Raw genomic sequence first — 17169 nt, forward strand, 5'->3', positions numbered from 1 at the left:
GATAGTGCCGTATTTTTCAAATATATCAAACTGAGGACATCTTGCTCTGCCAGCTAGAAGAACTAGTAACCAGGGAAGACGAGCACATCTGGGAATACCTCTCCTGGCACAGATATGAAAACACGGCGAGTGTGTTGTGGTGACCTTGACAGAGTCCTTGACAAAGAAGCGAAAGAATGAACGTGGTGGTGGTGGTGATGCTGGATTTGGTGTCTGGGGCCCTGAGAGAGTTGGAGGAGCTGATAGTGGTGAATTTGTGAAATCAATTAAACAATTATGCGGGGGGGGGGGGGGAGTATATTATTGTTGTTGTTTCAGGCTACCGCATTGCAATTGCCTCGATTATGCATTATCATGTATACATGCTTAATGTCTGAGCAATTTTCCAGGAGCTGCATTGACGTGCGCAGTGGCGATATTTGTAATGTTTTGTTCTATTTTTGAAATGTCTGCTGGCGCGGTGGTAAACGTGCCGCACAATCCGAACCCGGCAACCTGAGCGCGATTCCAAGCCAAGGATATAACATTTGGCGATGAGTGATGTCAGGGCTGCCAGTCTTGGGCCACCCATTGTTTTCACCAAACCTGCAGTGGCCAGATTGGCGAGGTATGGTCAAAACCTCCATGACCTAAATGGCATCGGAAGGCCTGAATCAAAACACTAAATTGATAAAGAGACTGAAAATAATTTGTAATATATAATTATTTTAACTGTCCATATTAAAATCAATTGGCATTCTGTGTACGACCATCACTCTTTGGTGCAATGTATTGTTCATGAATCATTATCCGCTGTGTATATATATAAAACACATATTTGTCAGCTCACATTGATATTTCCCATTAATATTTCCAATGACATTTCACGGATGTCTTCTAACAAATGGTCACGGTATTTATTTTTTCAGCATTTAAAAAAAGAATGCTTCCTCTATGCATCTGGATTTTTAAAAATTCATTTTCAGATTGGACATTGTGGATGGTAAATGGGACAAATGGACACACTGTGAATGTTTCTAGCCGACGTGGATTTTTACGTAAAACTCAAACCTGCACGACATAAACCATACAGAAAAGCAAAGTCTTAGTTTTATAAATAAGATTTTTTTAAAAATCCGTCTATCTCTTTTATGCTAACACGTAACGCTTACATTTTATGTCACGGCATATAAATGCAACATGTTATTTTGGGCAGAGCAGTGGGCAGTGGTAAGCGCACTGCGCTACGAATCCATCAACATGAATTTGATTCCTGGCCACAGCTGACATCAGTGGGAAGCGGTACCTGAAACGGTCCAAGACACAACAATCCACGCACTCGGACTCGCTTGAAGTATGGTCCAACAACCTCAATGAATGACACAAAATATTATCATCATGTATGACTTCCCCACCGCTAGCAATATTTGTATTTATTTCAAAGCATACATATTTAAACGTGCGCCCTGCATGACGTTTTCTGATTCAAATCACATTTTATTCTGGCCTCTCCACAAGCGACGTATTTACACGCGTGAGAACACTGGCAAAAGAAAAAACGCTTCACGGGAGAGCGGTATTGTGAACATCAATAATGAAAAGGAAACAACCCTTACTAAATTGGCTGTCGGGTGGTGGCGGGTTTAACGACACATTTATATTTCTAACACCCCCCCACCCCCTAAATTATGGATATTGGTCGCGAAAGCCTACGTGCTCATTTAACAACGTTGAGGCCCGATGCAATGCGAACCAACAACAGTGGGCGAAGGGCATGGTTGTTGGGTCAGTCATTCGGCTAGTCTGGGTGGATGTGTTGGGCAGCTGGTGGGAGCCTTAGGGTAGGGCTGGCAAACGAGGCCGGCCGACTTCGTGCGCTCCACACACAAACTTCGCTTTCTCTCGCATCGCACGACGGCCCTTTGAGGTCGCGACCGCTCTTAGTCTCTCGCGTCCGCGGCCCCAAAACCACCACCACCCCCCTCCCACCCCCCACCCCCCACGTGGCCCCACGCGCACAATGAGTCGGGCTGTGCGCACGCGCACTCAGAGGAGTAGAGCATCCCCCCCACCACCAACCCCACCACCACCCCCACCCATCATCCTTCTCCTCCTCCCACAGTCACCACCACCACAAGCAGCAGCAGCAGTAGCAGCCGTGTCCCACCCCCGTCTCGTCGCTCCACCCCACGTTCCAACCCTCCTCCCTGCCTCACTTCTAGCCCCTCCTTAATTCCCAATAATCCTGCCCCCACCCCCTCCCCTCCCCGTCACTCCCAGATTCCCATTATCCCTCCTCTCCCGGCGTCACTGCTCTCTCAACCCCCCCCACACACACATTGGGTTTCGTCCCCGACTTCCCCGTCCTAACAGCACCCCCTCCTGCCCGGCTCAACTTGCGTCTCCCCGTTTCCATTCCCGTGGCGCTTGAACCACCCCCATCCCGTCTCCATCCCACGGTCCCCTTGGACGCACGCACCTCCCTGCACCCCCATCTCTTCCCCCGACTTCACCCCGTGTCCCAAGCCACCGACTCCAGCTGGCTCCACCCCCCACCACCACCCCCTTAGCCATTGCTTTGTTCCCACCCCGTTCCTCTGTCTCCATCCTCCTCCTCCCCATTGGTCACGCCTCCCTCTCCTCTCCCAGCCTGCCCCAGCAGCCCCCCACCACCACATCTCTGTGTCTCCGAGACCCGGGGACCGGAGCCGAGACGTACCCTGGCACAGAGAGTCTCGGTTGTGGCAAGGGTGGCAACGGGAGCGAGCGTGGTGTGGCGTGGCAGGCTGAGCCAGGCGAAGCCGTGGACCCTCTCGGCATGCAGGTGAGGGAGCGTGGCACACGCCGAGGAAGGAGAGAGAGGGGAGAGAGAGAGATGGAGGGGAGGGTCCCCTCTCGATCGTGTCTCCTCCCACCGTCTAGGCGAGAGCTGTCAGCCACAACAGAACGAAATACACAAACGTATAACTGGGACACGCACACACATATATTGTATGTTACACGAAATAACGAAAGTGCCCCCCACCACCACCATCACCACCCTCCTGTGCCTGCTATGGTGCCTGAAATCCATCTCTCATGTCCAGCAGCATCCATCCCGTTCCCTCCCCATACACCGCCGAGCCGGACATGCTCACGTTGCTGTGGGAATGACAGCAGCGCACTGGGTCCATGTGCGATTGTTACGGAGCATTGCCAAGTGGCTTTAAAGCTGCTGTGGCCAGACTTTGCGTTGTTGCTGTCTGTTGTGTTGTTGTTCTGGCTGTTGTGCTGTTGTTGTGGCTGTTGTGCTGTTGTTGCCACTGTTGTTGTGTTGTTGTTGCCAATTGTGTTGTTGCCACTGTTGTGTTGTTGCCAATTGTGTTGCCACTATTGTTGTGTTGTTGCCACTGTTGTGTTGTTGCCACTGTTGTTGTGTTGTTGCCACTGTTGTGTTGTTGTTGCCACTGTTGTGTTGTTGCCACTGTTGCTGCCGCTGGGGAAAGGGCCTGGGACGGCTGAGCGGTTCATCTCCTTGGTTGTGGGTTTTTTTACGACTCAATGAAGGTGTCCGATGGAAACAACTCGGCAGTTTTCAAGTGGCATCCGAGCAGCGAGGATTGTTGGGGTTGGGGTTTTTTTAAATGATTACTGTATCTTGGTTTCGATTTAACAAAAAAAAAACAGTTGTGGCTCAGAGTTGACAGCGTCCAAACAATAAAACAAACGAAATGTTTCCGTGGGGTTGAGTGGCGAGGCGTGGGAATCTACAGCAGCAGAAAATAGTCACAAATTACTGACGTGTGTGTCGTGCAAAACTCGTGTGTGTGTGTGTCAATTACTCATCCATTTAAAATGTTATCTGCAAGAGAGCAATGGGTTGTAACTCTCTGCCCATGACAGTTCTGTGTGCGTGTGCGAATATTGAACGCGATGTTTCGCATCGTGTTCACACATGAAGGAATATACTTCCCCGATTTCTGTCTCTCCGAGTGGCGTTCAACGAGTTCACGACGGTTAATTAATTCACGACCGTCCATCGCGAAAGCCGAGACATGTATTCCGATTTATTAACGGTCCATTTATTTGTTTTAATTACCGCTTGCCAGATGATCATTTTAATGGGAAGTGAAATTGCTTTTTTTCGTTGCAGAAATTTTCATTAACTGTGCGTGAAAGTAACCGAGATTGTGAACTTTTTTTTTTAGAAGCAATTGAATAATGTGAAACGAGCGATTCAATGCATGCAAAATATAAGCCCCTCGTGCGTGCAAAATATAAAATATTCCCCACGCACAATTGTTAGCTTCATTGTCTTTAACATTTCTTAAACTGCATTTGTTGTTGAATGTGCTGTGTATTTCAGCCCACAGCAATGGCACGGAACAAGAGGATTCTTTTTTTCCCCCTCTATGCAATATTAGCATTCGGCTGAATATGGTAATTATGATAATGGGGAATTGCACAAAAAGAAGTGTAAATGCCTACAGGGCACAGCGAGCACGACCCTGTAGGCCTCGTACTGGGGCGGGCGGGCGGGAGGGCGGGCGAGTGGGTCCCATCTGCTCTCGCTTCGGCGGAGGGGGCTCACAGCGGAGCAGATGGTGGGGGGCACCGACGGGCAATGCGCACACACACGCAGCTGCACAAACCTCTCGTCCCCCGGCATTGCCAATGCCTCCCGTCGGCCTGACTGGGATCGAGGGACCACTGAGCTCACCGTGGCAAAAGAGCACGTTTTCCCCTTCCAGTTGGCGATATTTTTCAAGGTAGTGCCAGGCAAAGTGGCCACTACCTCCTCCTCCTCCTCGCTGCTCCACCCACCCACCTCATCTGCATCTTCCGTGATTAAGAAATGAGATTGGATGGAGGTGGCCGCGTGGGTCAGAGGTCAGCGGGCTGAGCTACCGCCACCGCTGAGATCCGGGGTTCGAATCCACGCAGCTGCCTGTGTTTTAACCGGGGTTCTCAATTGAATTTGTGGTCTCTATACCAGTCGGCAGTGACTAAAATAACAACCAACTCCCCCCCCCCATCGCATTAAATATGGGTTTGCACTTAATTTGGCTACATTCCAATTCTGATTATTAAAATATCAGTCGTATTGGCATATGACGAGCATTATTCCTGGCGACAGGGTGGGAAAATGTTGCGGTCTACAGCGTGGACAAGACGTGACTTGAACGGGTCTCGTAGGTAGTCGCTCCGTGGCGACTGCCTCCGTGGGCTGTTTTCTAACAGAGGGGATTGCAATGATCTGCGAGAGCTTTCCGTTGATACTCCATATCATGACATGGTACCGATAGAGCAATCGAGACGAAATTGGTTGAAAATTATTATGTTTAAAAAAAAAACATTTATTTAAAAGGATGAGCTTAGAGGGAGAGAAGACTTGAATATGCTGCCCAAGCCCCTTGCTCCGGAACCGCCCCCCCCCCCTCCTTTTATGAATTTGCTCGGCCTAAATTCAGTGCACCTGGCCCTCTGGGTCTCGCTTAAGCCAGGTGAGCTGCGTTCAGTTGGCAGGCCCTAATGGACCATCAGAAGGGCTGTGTTGGCGATATCTGGCAAAGGTATTTGCCATTAAATGTAATTCGTGTGTACAAGCCTTCGCGTGTGCTGGAGTTTTCCTCTCATGTCCCTGGTTTGCAAGGATCCACATGCCTTAGTTTTTGGCTGCGTTGCAAGCTGGGGTATCCTGCTGTTCTGCTTGATATACAAGACATTGTCCGGCAAAAAGCACTTACTATGTACGGCCGTAGTCTGGAAATGCTCCCCACCCCCAGATATCGATGTGCTTCTCTTCCCTTCCCGAGTTCAACACGGAACGAGGTCCGTGAGGACTTGGGATGCATCCCCCGAGTCTGCTTCTGTCATAGCGAGTGCACGGCGCGTTGCTTTTGTGGCAAAGCCAGCATTGTGATTACCGCAAAAGGCCAGCGCTGCCGAAACGCGGAGACTTGAATGGGGTCTCGTTGTTTGAAATGATTTGTGACATTTTTCGTAAAATAACCACACGGGATGAAGCTGACTCTGGCTACTGTAGAGTTGTCGAATGTTGATCTGTGCTATATTAATATTGTTCTCATTAAAATAAAATAAAATGTTCTTGGAAGGTTAGGCAATATGTTCCCTGCATTCGTGCTTCGTATTTCTGTAAATAGTTTTTTGCCAAATCTTTCTGTGCTGTAATAGAGCAGTTTAATATGACGGTGGTTACGATTAAATCGGATTCTGCCAGATGTACCTGAAATATTGCAGCGCATTCGCTGAGAAGGTTCGTTGACAAACGAATGCAGGCTTTGTCAGATTCCGCTATTTCAACGCTGCTTATTCGACGTTTGACTTATTAAGTATTACAAGTGCTGAGGCAGCCACACTTAACATCTTATAAATGCTAATAAGCAATGCACTCACCCTGGAGGATCCATAAAAAATGCAAGCATAAACTTTTTAGAAGGCAGAAAAAAAATGCCAATATTTTACACTAAGCAGGAGGAAAATAGCACACACCCTTAAGGCATACCAAATATCAAATGGCTTTAATAAGGGCCCAACATTACAGCATATACCATTTAACCCGCAACTTCCAAATCAAACACCTTGCATGCGTTTGCAGTTTTATTTGGGGGGGGGGGGGGTTGGCTTTTACGGCTCTCATTAAAAATATGTCGGAACCATTATTGCTGCCTCCAATTGCCAAATGTTAAATTGTTCGAGGCATGCTGTGAATGTAGCTAAAAGGGGAACAAAAAATCCTCCATTGTCCTATTTTTTTTTTGCCTCGGATATTTCAGCAGATTAAATGGTCAGCAGATGTACAAATGTAGATGAATGGAGAGCAAAACGGGCTCTTTGTGTGTTTGGAAAGACACCAAAGTGCCATATTTCAATTTCAAAAGCTTCCTCTGTGATGTCACAAAGCTTATGGGACACGTCACATATTCTAGTTTCATTACGGAGAATCCTACTTGGACATGCTTCGATGGGGCCAAAAGGAATAGAAATCTCTGCTGGCACTAATTACGGCCTATCATGCGAAATATTTCTTGATTTCCCTATGGGTCTATCTCTTGCGAAGCCCCAAGCCAACAAGTTTGAATCTCTCTACCCTTGTGAATGCAGAGTAAAGAGGCCAATTTGTGCATTGCCTTTCATTGGGAGACTCGGTACAACTTGAGTCAATCACTTGAGTCAAAAAAAAGAAATGAAAGAACAAAAAAAATACGTTCCTTTGGCCATGTCTGTGTCACACCGTATTAAATATTAAATCGTGATGTGGTTCAACAAAATTAGTATCTTACCATCCGTTGCTTCAGTGGAATACAACGCCATATATTATACATACATACCATTCGCGCGCGCGCGTGCGTGCTTTTTATACGTGCGCACGCGCGAAATCCGTATGCTCGTTCCGTGTCATTCGTAAAACCGATTGGAAACGAATAACGTTCTCGGAATGGATGCAACGACAAAAAAGCGCCGCTAAACAACAAAACTGCGATCCGCCGCTGTGGTCCAACGCTTGCGGGAGCTCGCTCGCTCGCTCGCCCGCTCCTCGGAGCGCATTTTCACGTTTCATAGCTTGCTGAACACCGTTCGTGTTTTGCAGCTCTACGCGGCCACGTTTCCTCGTAGACATTCTTTTTTTTCTTTCTCCCTCTCCCTTGTTCCGTGTGGATTTTTTTTTATTCATTCATTCTGGCAGGATAAAACTTCTTTTGAGCCAGCGGATTGTTCTGGAGTCCCCGGCTGTTGGAAAGGAATTCTTTGTAGATGTAAAAAGGCTATTGCAGAATCGTTCTGCATGGGTTTTTAAACGGCCTGTGACATGTATGTGCCACACTCAAACTCACCTTCCCCCCCCCTCCTTCCCCCCCCCCTTCCCACCACCGATCGGCGAGCGCTTTGGTGCCTTTTTGGCTGCTCGCGCTGAAAAGAGCCCGGGCGCAGTGCGACTTGTTATTCCAGTCAGACGGCTGGGCTGTTCGCCTGTCTGTCTGGGTGACAGCACCAGGGCAGAAATCCGACGCCGCCTTTCCCTTTTCACGCTCCGCCAGGTCCCGGCGCCCCACCCCCCCGCCTCCAACCACGTGAGCTGGAGAGCGCGCAGCTGAGCCTCTCCGCACGCTGCCTCATCCGGCTCGCTGGCAGCCGACGGAGCGCCGCAGCAGCAGCGCTCCTCCCCCCCCCTTCCTCCTCCTCCCCACCGACCATGGAGACGCACATTTCCTGTCTCTTCCCCGAGCTTCTGACCATCATCTTCAGCTGCCTCGAGGTGCGAGACAAAGGGCGGGCGGCGCAGGTGTGCCGCGCCTGGAGGGACGCGGCGTACCACAAGTCCGTGTGGCGCGGAGTCGAGGCCAAGCTGCACCTCCGCCGCTCCAACCCGTCGCTCTTCCCCAGCCTCCAGGCACGCGGCATCCGGAAGCTGCAGATCCTCAGCCTGCGCCGGAGCCTCAGCTCCGTCATCCAGGGTCTGCCCGGGCTCGAGAGCCTCAACCTGAGCGGCTGCTACAACCTCACGGACCTGGGTCTGGCGCACGCGCTCGTGCAGCCCCTGCCCAACCTCACGGCGCTCAACCTCAGCCTGTGCAAGCAGATCACGGACAGCAGCCTCGGGCGCATCGCCCAGCACCTCAAGAGCCTGCGCACGCTCGAGCTGGGCGGCTGCGGCAACGTGAGCAACACGGGGCTGCTGCTGCTCGCCTGGGGGCTGCCCGGCCTGCGGAGCCTCAACCTGCGCAGCTGCCGCAACGTCTCGGACACGGGCATCGGACACCTCGCCGGACTGACGCGGAACGCGGCGCAGGGCTGCCCCAGTCTGGACCATCTCACCCTGCAGGTACGGGTTGGTGGCGGCGGCGGCGGCGGCGGTGGTGGCGGTGGCGGTGGCCCAGCTGTGTGTTTTGAGCGTGTGTCGGAGCAAAGGGGGCTTGGAGTGCGAATGTGTCAAGAGTCTGGGTCTGAGCTTGCATGCATCCCTGGAGGCAAGAGATTGCTGTTGTTGTTGATGGCTGAAGTGTTATTGCGGCTTATCAGCTCATAATTTAATGATTTATGTATGGATTTAAAACTTTTTTTTACCGCTTCTTTATATTATCGATTCACATTGTAATTCGGACAGTTGTCTTTTTTAACGCGTTAAGCGAGCTACAATCCGAAAAATTGTATTAACGTTTTACAACATTCATCTTGCATTCCGTATACATCGGTTGCCATTGCACCGTTTTACCCAAAATACCGTGCGGTGACGACGGCAACGATGGCGTTACAGCCCACTCCCGAAACGCCGCCGTTTGAAACCCCAACCCCTTTCTTCTCCCGGGCGGCGCAGGACTGCCAGCGGCTGACCGACGCGGCGCTCAAGTACATCTCCAAGGGATTCCCCGCCCTGCAGACGCTGAACCTCAGCTTCTGCGGCGGCGTGACGGACGCGGGCATGGTGCACCTGTCGCACATGAGCGGCCTGCGCACGCTCAACCTGCGCTCGTGCGACAGCATCAGCGACGCCGGCGTCATGCACCTGTCGACGGGCACGCCGCGGCTCACGACGCTCGACCTGTCCTTCTGCGACAAGGTGGGCGACGCGAGCCTGGCGCACATCGCGCAGGGCCTCGCGCAGCTCGCGTGGCTGTCGCTGTGCGCGTGCCGCGTGTCCGACGCCGGCGTGGAGCGGCTGGCGCGGCCGATGCGCCGCCTGCGCACGCTCAGCATCGGGCAGTGCCCCGGCATCACGGACCGCGGCCTCGAGCTCATCGGGCGCCACCTCACCCAACTCACGGGCATCGACCTGTACGGCTGCACCAAGATCACCACGCGAGGCCTGGAGCGCATCACGCAGCTGCCCTGCCTCAAGGTCCTCAACCTGGGCCTCTGGCAGATGACCGAGTGAAGCGGGCGAGTGAGCGAGCGAGCGAGCGCTGCGGCTGCGCGGAGTGGGCGGGAAATGTTCGCGGCGGATGGACGGAGCGAGAGACCGGTGACGAATGCTGTCGTGCTTTGAAATGAAGAAGTTTGTTTCCTCCCCGACAACTCCCCACGCCGACATCGCCAGCCGCCGTCGAGCAGCGGACGAGCGTCGGTGTGATCCCGACAGTCCCGACTGAGCGCTGCCCCGCCGTGGCCACGCCGGGTCTCGGAACACCCTGGCACGGCACTACGCTGCGCCAACGTAGACAAAATGGATGGCCGTCGAGATGGTCCTTTGATGGACGCGTCCAGGAGTCGTGGCGCTTGGTGCAGCCTCGGGCGTTAGAGCCAAACGTAGGTCCCACACCACCAGTCTCACATACAATGTGGTTAAAATATACAAATTAATGCCCAACCAACGAGAGAGATATCTTGTCGCCCAAGTAAAAAATAACTTTTCCGCACCAAAACCTCGTTTGGAAATTCCCGCGTTATTCTTTTTTCCGTAACATTTTTTTCCCGAAATGCAAAACTTCTTATTTGCTGGAAAAGTAGACATTCAGCATCTTGCCAAGCATTGAAACTTTCATGGGCAGCGTTGCATGAAAGTGTCTTACAAACCCACGCGGGTAGCTTTTCCAGCAACCCCCGCCTGCCTACCGCCCCCCCTCCATCACATCCACGACAACCCTCCGTCCCCTGCTCCCTCTCCGTGCCCTCTCCCAGCCAACTTCGCCGAAGATCCACGAGGACGGCCCCCCCCCCCCCATCGTCTCTCGAAGCGACACTGATCAGCTGGAACTTCTATCTACCTCACAGATCACGCTAACACACAGACGTGCGCACGTCAATTATATAAAAGACGCCCGCACAGGGCGACGAGCGGGGGTGCGCAAACGCGTCCGGCTTCCACCGCTTTAACGAGGCAGCGGATGGGAGATGAAAAGACAACAATAAGCATCTGGCTCTGGGAAGATGTGTAAAATCAAGGTAATATTTTCACTGCTTTGCTTTTTTGAGTAGGCGGTATTGACGAGTTCATTATAAGTCCTTAACGTCAATGATTTAATTAGTGCCGTGGGTTGATTTGAAGCCGTTGTTACCGGGTTGCGATCGTGCATGCGTTGATCCGAGTTCTTTTTGTGACACCGATTCACGATAAGCAGAATCGTATTTTTATTCCTCACCTGGCGTTACATTCACAGTTAAATAGAATCTTTTTTGTTTTACTTTTATGTTCAGTGGTACCGTTTTTTTTTTTTAAACCAACCTGTCAGCACCTGCTTAGGACGTACTGTAAATATATAATGCATTATATCACCAAAATGCTGTCGGGAAAACAAAAGTTAAAACGAGCTGTATAAATTACATTTCTGATCAAATGTTTGGCGTGGATTTTTTCTCTCGTTGAATTTTTTTTTGGTGCTTAAATCGGGGTGAAATAGTCACAAAGGAGACGGTTGAAACAGGCTTTAAGAAGACTATCTCATGTAAACACCGACACTGCTTGTTTTACTTACGTTATCAATGCAATAAACCCTCGACTCAAATACTTGTAATTAGTGTCTTAGAGATGATGGCATTCAGGATGAGCTTGACATTTAGGACTGTTTGGATTTTTGTTCAAATACCTCTTGCTCCGTGCTGCGACTGACACCCCCCCCCTCTCTTACGTTGAGCTGCCACCCTTGAGGCGACGGCTTCTTCTTGACAGACACTTCCTCCCCCACCCCGAACGCAGTTGAACGATCTCAGCAGGGGTCACGAGGCAACACTGTGCTTGTTCATCGGCCACTTTAGGGTGCACGGATGGAATGCGCCTCAATTCATGGCGAGAGCTCGCACACCGCTTGGCAATTACCGATCCTTTTCTCTCGACGCTCAAAGAAGGCATTTTTAACCTCATTTCTCGTGACCTGGCTGCAAGTTTCGGCTTTTCCTTCCGTGCCATTTTACATACAAAGCCATCGACGAATTAACGCGTTGTCCGTCATACATCGCTGGTGACCTCCGTGCTCAAACGGAGACCTCTGGCTGACGTGGAACAGAGAGAACGGTGGGGGGCAAGGGGGGGTTGTGAGGACTGTAGGTGAACCACTTCATCGAGGACCTCGACGGCTGAGGCTCGCGAAGAGTGCCGAGGAGTGGCGGCATGAGTGGCTTCAATGGGATTTCAAAAAATATTCTATTGGAGGTGCTTGATTAGGCAGCAGGGAAAGCATTCAGTGGTGATCTAATTTATTATTGTCTAAAATAATGATCATATACAGGCCACTAAGCAATATAGCTGTTTTTCAGAAACGACCTGGCCACAAATGATAGCTCAACGAAGTGGCTTATCACGTGGAAATGTATTGTGTTCGGATCGGGATCGAACCCACGCTAGACACGGTGGTTGCCCCATCTGTCCTTAGATCTTTCCTTAATCGCCAGCCACACATTCTGTGTCGTAAAGTTGGAGAAATCTCCCATTTGTATTCGTCGCTGTAGAAAAACTTAAAAAAATGCGGCAATTGTGAGTGGCATGGTGGTGACTTCCAGCTGGCACCAAAGCGTCAGGCAGGCCCCCCCCACCCAGCCAGGACACTCTGCCCGTCTCGATTTAAAGCTTTCGTGACTGCAGGGATTCATCTTCTTGGTTCTTTCGGTAAAGTCACGTAGAAGAGAAATAATAAAATAATAAAAATAAAACATAATAAAATAATTCTCATCACATTTCGGCCACAACGCAAGCAGCCGTCCAGGTGAAGAACAGGCCCCCGACAGACCTGAGGACGGCTGCTTGGCGTTGTGGCTGAAAACGCCGTGAGATTTATTTTATGATGTTTTATTTTTATTATTTTATTATTTCCCTTCTACGTGACTTTACCGAAAGAACCAAGAAGATGACTCCGCCCGTCGTCTCGCACCTACGCAAATAAAAAAAAACGTCCGGACCGGCGCTATAGTTTTCTCAACCAATCCACTCGCTTTCTCAACGGACATTTGTGGCCCATGGCCATTTTTATCAGAGGAAGGCGGGGTGGTGGGGGGGGCAATAGCAGAGGAATTCCTCACGGTCTGCAGCAGAGGTCGCAAACGGGGTTTGATTCCTTACCCGTACCCGGCCGCACTAGGGTCGCAAACGGGTACCCGGCCGTACCCGTACCCTACCCATACCCGGCTGGGTACGGGTAGGGTACGGGTATCGGGTACCTGATTGCGACCTCTGGGATGAAGCCATGTTGCAGGCGTGGGTGGGTTGATTCTAGGAACTTGAATTGTGAGAAGAGACAAGACGTTGGGAAATGAGTGACAAACGGTTACTCACCAGTGACTCACAGCCTACCCCTACCCGTACCCGGCCGCACCAGAGTCGCAACCGGGTACCCGGCCGGGTAACGGGTAGCCGGGTATCGGGTAGGGTGCGGGTATCGGGTACCCGGTTGCGACCTCTAGTCTGCAGGTCACCAAACTCGATTCTGCTGTCACGATGGCCTCGCTCAGCACCCAGCGCCACAATCGAACTGCCCCTCTCCGTTCTCCTCTCAGTCGTCACTAGCCAAGGCTTTCACCTTTTGTTGTTTGTTGAGAAGGGACCATTACTGGGCTTCGTTAATGCCTTAAATTCGAATTCCATGCCCTGCATAAACATCCCATTGAGATTCAGCGGAGGAATCGGGCGGGGTGGGGGAGGAGGAGGGGTGATGCAAGAAGTCTGCGCACTGCACCAGCGAACCCAATCGTGAGTTGAACTCGGGTGGTGGTTGACATCTGAAAAAGATCCCGGCCACCCACCTCCACGAACCCGCACTGACCAGCGTTGTGACGTCTGCTGGAGCAATCCCCAATGACTGACGCGCCTCGCGGGGATGTCTTCATCCAGCAATGCAATGACAGAAGGCTGAAGATGATTTTATTATTACGATGATTGAGATCCAAGCACACAGCGATGTGGGTGTTACGCCTGCGTTCCTATTTGGTTCACGGCGGTCAAGGAATGGAAGCTTTCTCTCGGTGTGGGACGAACCCACCGTGATCTTGAAAGGTGGTTAAAGGTGCCCAGTGCTCTGCTGCTGTGCGTTCATGAACTACAGCGTGCGGTCAAGGACGCGTGCGCACGCACACGCAGAAACAGATGTCGCGTGTCATCTACACAGTTCAGCCCCCCAAATCAAGGTTAGCATCGACGTGGTGACACCGGTCAGCGGAAACGTAAAAGGGCGCATTGCTGCAGCAACGTTTGCACGCGCGCGCACGCACGTTCACGCACACGCGCGCGCTCGCTCGCCAGCGCGTGCGCGCGTGCGCGTGCGTCGTCGCGCGGCGATCTGACAGAACGCGGCTCTTTGCCCTCCGAGAAAAGCGCCGTCGTTGTCGGTTTCTTCTCTTCGGGGTTCTGCCCGAAGAGAAGAAACTTGACCGGGCGGACCGGGCCGCCGCTTTCACAGCTGACGAGGCGCAGTGACGGCGCGGTCATTCGCAGCCACGTGGGAGCCCCCCACCATCGCTACCCCACCCACCATCACTACCCCCCCATCACTACCCCCCCACCATCTTACCCCCCACCACTACCCCCCACCACTACCCCACCACCACTACCCCCCCACCACCACTACCCCCCCCATCACTACCCCATCCACCACCTCTCCCCCACCCACGACTGCCCCCCCCCACCACTACCCCCCCACCACTCCCCACCCCCCACCACTACCCCCCCCACTACTACCCCCCCCCCCCCACCACTACCCCACCCACCACCACTTCCCCACCCCACCACTCCCCCCCCCACATCACTCCCCCTCCACCACTACACCCCCCCCACCACTACCCTACCACTCCCTCCACACCACCCCCCCCCCCACCACTACCCTACCACTCCCCCCACACCACCCCCCCCCACCTCCCCCCCACACCACTCTCCCCCACCACTCCCCCCCCTACCACTCCCCCCACCCACCACCACTACCCTCCACCACTCGCTCTCCACACCACTCCCCCCCACCAATCCCCCCACCACTCCCCCCCACTCCCCCCCCACTACTCCTTCCCCACCGCCCCCCCCCCACCACTCTCCACCCACCACTCCCCTCCCCACCACTCCCCCCCACAACTCTCATCCCACCACTCCCCCCCCCCACCACTCCTTCCCCACCGCCCCCCCCCCACCACTCTCCACCCACCACCCCCGATTTAAAGTGAAGCGCCATCAAACGAGATTTTGTCAGCGCTCGTTGTGTGTGAAGCCTCTTTCCCCCACCCACCCACACCCACCCACACGCCGGTGGTGGTGGCTGCAAGTTTGGAGATTTGAAAACGTGGCGTTTTCGCATTTTACTCGGCGCTACGAGCGCTGACAACCCGAATGAAGCGTGGAGACTTTTCTTTTTTCACCACAGCACAACTACGCTCTGAATGTAAAGCGGAGGAGGAACTGTACAGAGTACACAATGGCTGCTGTAAGCGATTTTTAATTATTGCTCGTGGTCCATCAATGATGTCTCGGGACAGCCCCCGTGCACAGAGAATGACTGCATTTGAAATGATTGGGGGGTGGGGGGCTTTTATTTATTTCCCCCCCCCCCCACCGAGCCCTCATCCCCGACGCGATCTCCATTGTCGGTCTGTTTTTGAAAGGCTGCGAAGAGTTGATGGTGAAAATCGTAAAAATTAACCCGTAAAAACAAAGTTTTTCACTATAAATCTTTTATATGCGTGGCGGCTAGAGTCCTCTCGTCCTCTGGCCTGAGATGGCTGCCACCTATGGGTCAGATGATTGCCTGCCACCATTAAGCAATTGGTAATTTAATATAAAAAAAATTTCCTAAAAAGTGTAAAGTTATGGAAAAAAAATTTCAGGAAAATAAATTGTCACGCACAACGAGTCTGTGTGCAAAATGTCAGCTCGATTGGATCACGGGAAGTGGGTTAAAAACGACCGAAAGATTTGCACGGTCGTAAGCGCGCAAGCAAGCAAGCAAGTGAACTTAATATAAAGGATTTTAAAATCGCAATAATCGGCAACGATAGGACGTTGTAGACAAAGCGGATTCCCTCGGTTAGGGGCAACTCGTCGTGTCTGCTAAGAATAAATATATATAACCGGACGTTTGTAACGTGTTATTTCCTGGAAGCCGCAACCCAATTATGTCCAGGCGCTGGGAGAATAACGCTTCGATCATTTGTAATTGTTATCATCACGACATTGTCATGAAGGCCGTGTAGTTTTATTTATGTGGGAGGAGGAGGAAGGAGGGATTTTAATTTATGACTTATATCAAGAAGCGTGAGGGTTTGCAGTCAGCTGTTTTAAATATGCGCCGGGGTGTTCAACAATTACGCAGTCTGACTCCTTCCTCGAGTGGACTCAGTGAGCTGATTTTGCCATTCTTAAGCTCGTAATTATACCCCCCCCCCCACCGTTTGACTTCTGTGCTGAAGGGATGTTTTTTTTATCCTGGATGCAGAAATCTCCCTACGGCGAATATCTAAAAAAAAAATTGCCACGTCCAAATTCCATCAACTCCTGGCTTAATTTCCTTTTAATCAATAGACATCGCCCTTTATTTCAGCGCACGCGCGAACTTTCTCCACCAAGTCGGAACTAACGCGCGCACAGACGAAGTTTAGCGCGGAGACGCGCCGTCGTGTGAGGTCAGGCACCAATGCCGTTCGCCCCGTTGTTAAAACTTCGCTTCGAAAACGAATATCACATGCAGTGAGAAGGGTCGCGTCGCCTGTTGTTTTCCAGAGGGCCTTGCTCGCCGCGGTTGCAGAGCGAGGGCGAGCGGACGGACCGAGCCGCTCAGAGTAATCGGAGCGATGGCAGCCGAATGCAAGGAGAGGTCCGTGTCGGATGAGATGAGCGTCAGAATGGCTCGACTTCAGCCCACGTCTGGCTCTGAGCCACGCCACGCCCGTCACCCCCCCCCCCATCCTCCTCCCTCCTCCTCCACCTCCCTCTTTCCAGCCTCCTCTCACCCCCCCCCCCACCACCGCCGCCGCCTCTCATCGCCTCCTTTCCACCCATCTCCCCTCGTAAGTTCGAACTCAGCAGAGAAATGTAAATAAAGAAATAAATGTGAAAACCAAGGAATATAACCCCTGCTGGCTGCTTTTCAGGACTTGAAATTCCATCCATCGCTGCGCAGGGTGGGAGGTGGGTGCAGGATGAACGTGATCGTTCGTGATGGATCAGCAGAAATAATGTGTACACACACACACATTGCCCTTTCACGTTAAGCTCCAAACGCTCCGCTTCGCGATTCACGGAGGGACGTGGGTGGCTTCACTTTGCGTCGCATCCACCGAGGCGTGTTT

General features: G+C 52.0%; 2 protein-coding genes across 6 annotated transcripts in view; one reads left to right on the forward strand and one right to left on the reverse strand.

Moving 5' to 3' along the window:
• The window catches only part of LOC144944333 (protein Wnt-5b-like), a 50889-nt gene that overhangs the window by 20580 nt on the left and 13140 nt on the right, over positions 1-17169 (reverse strand). The gene's annotated exons all lie outside the window — the stretch shown is intronic.
• Positions 2573-11221, forward strand: LOC144944332 (F-box/LRR-repeat protein 14-like). Of its 2 annotated transcripts, none has more exons than XM_078872411.1 (3): positions 2573-2803; positions 8019-8803; positions 9296-11221. In XM_078872411.1, the coding sequence occupies exons 2-3, from the start codon at positions 8174-8176 to the stop codon at positions 9851-9853; spliced, it is 1188 nt and encodes a 395-aa protein (XP_078728537.1). In that variant the 5' UTR covers positions 2573-2803; positions 8019-8173; the 3' UTR covers positions 9854-11221. The 2 variants fall into 2 exon arrangements, with proteins under 2 accessions (XP_078728537.1, XP_078728538.1); XM_078872412.1 differs by lacking the exon at positions 2573-2803 and adding an exon at positions 4328-4398.

This window comes from Lampetra fluviatilis, chromosome 34 (assembly GCF_964198595.1).
Source record: "Lampetra fluviatilis chromosome 34, kcLamFluv1.1, whole genome shotgun sequence".
NCBI classification, from domain to species: domain Eukaryota; kingdom Metazoa; phylum Chordata; class Hyperoartia; order Petromyzontiformes; family Petromyzontidae; genus Lampetra; species Lampetra fluviatilis.

Coding starts and splice junctions, on each gene's coding strand:
- LOC144944332 (XM_078872411.1), top strand. CDS start 8,174: ATGGAGACGCACATTTCCTGTCTCTTCCCCGAGCTTCTGACCATCATC. Junction 8,804..9,295: donor TGGACCATCTCACCCTGCAG/GTACGGGTTGGT, acceptor CGGGCGGCGCAG/GACTGCCAGCGGCTGACCGA.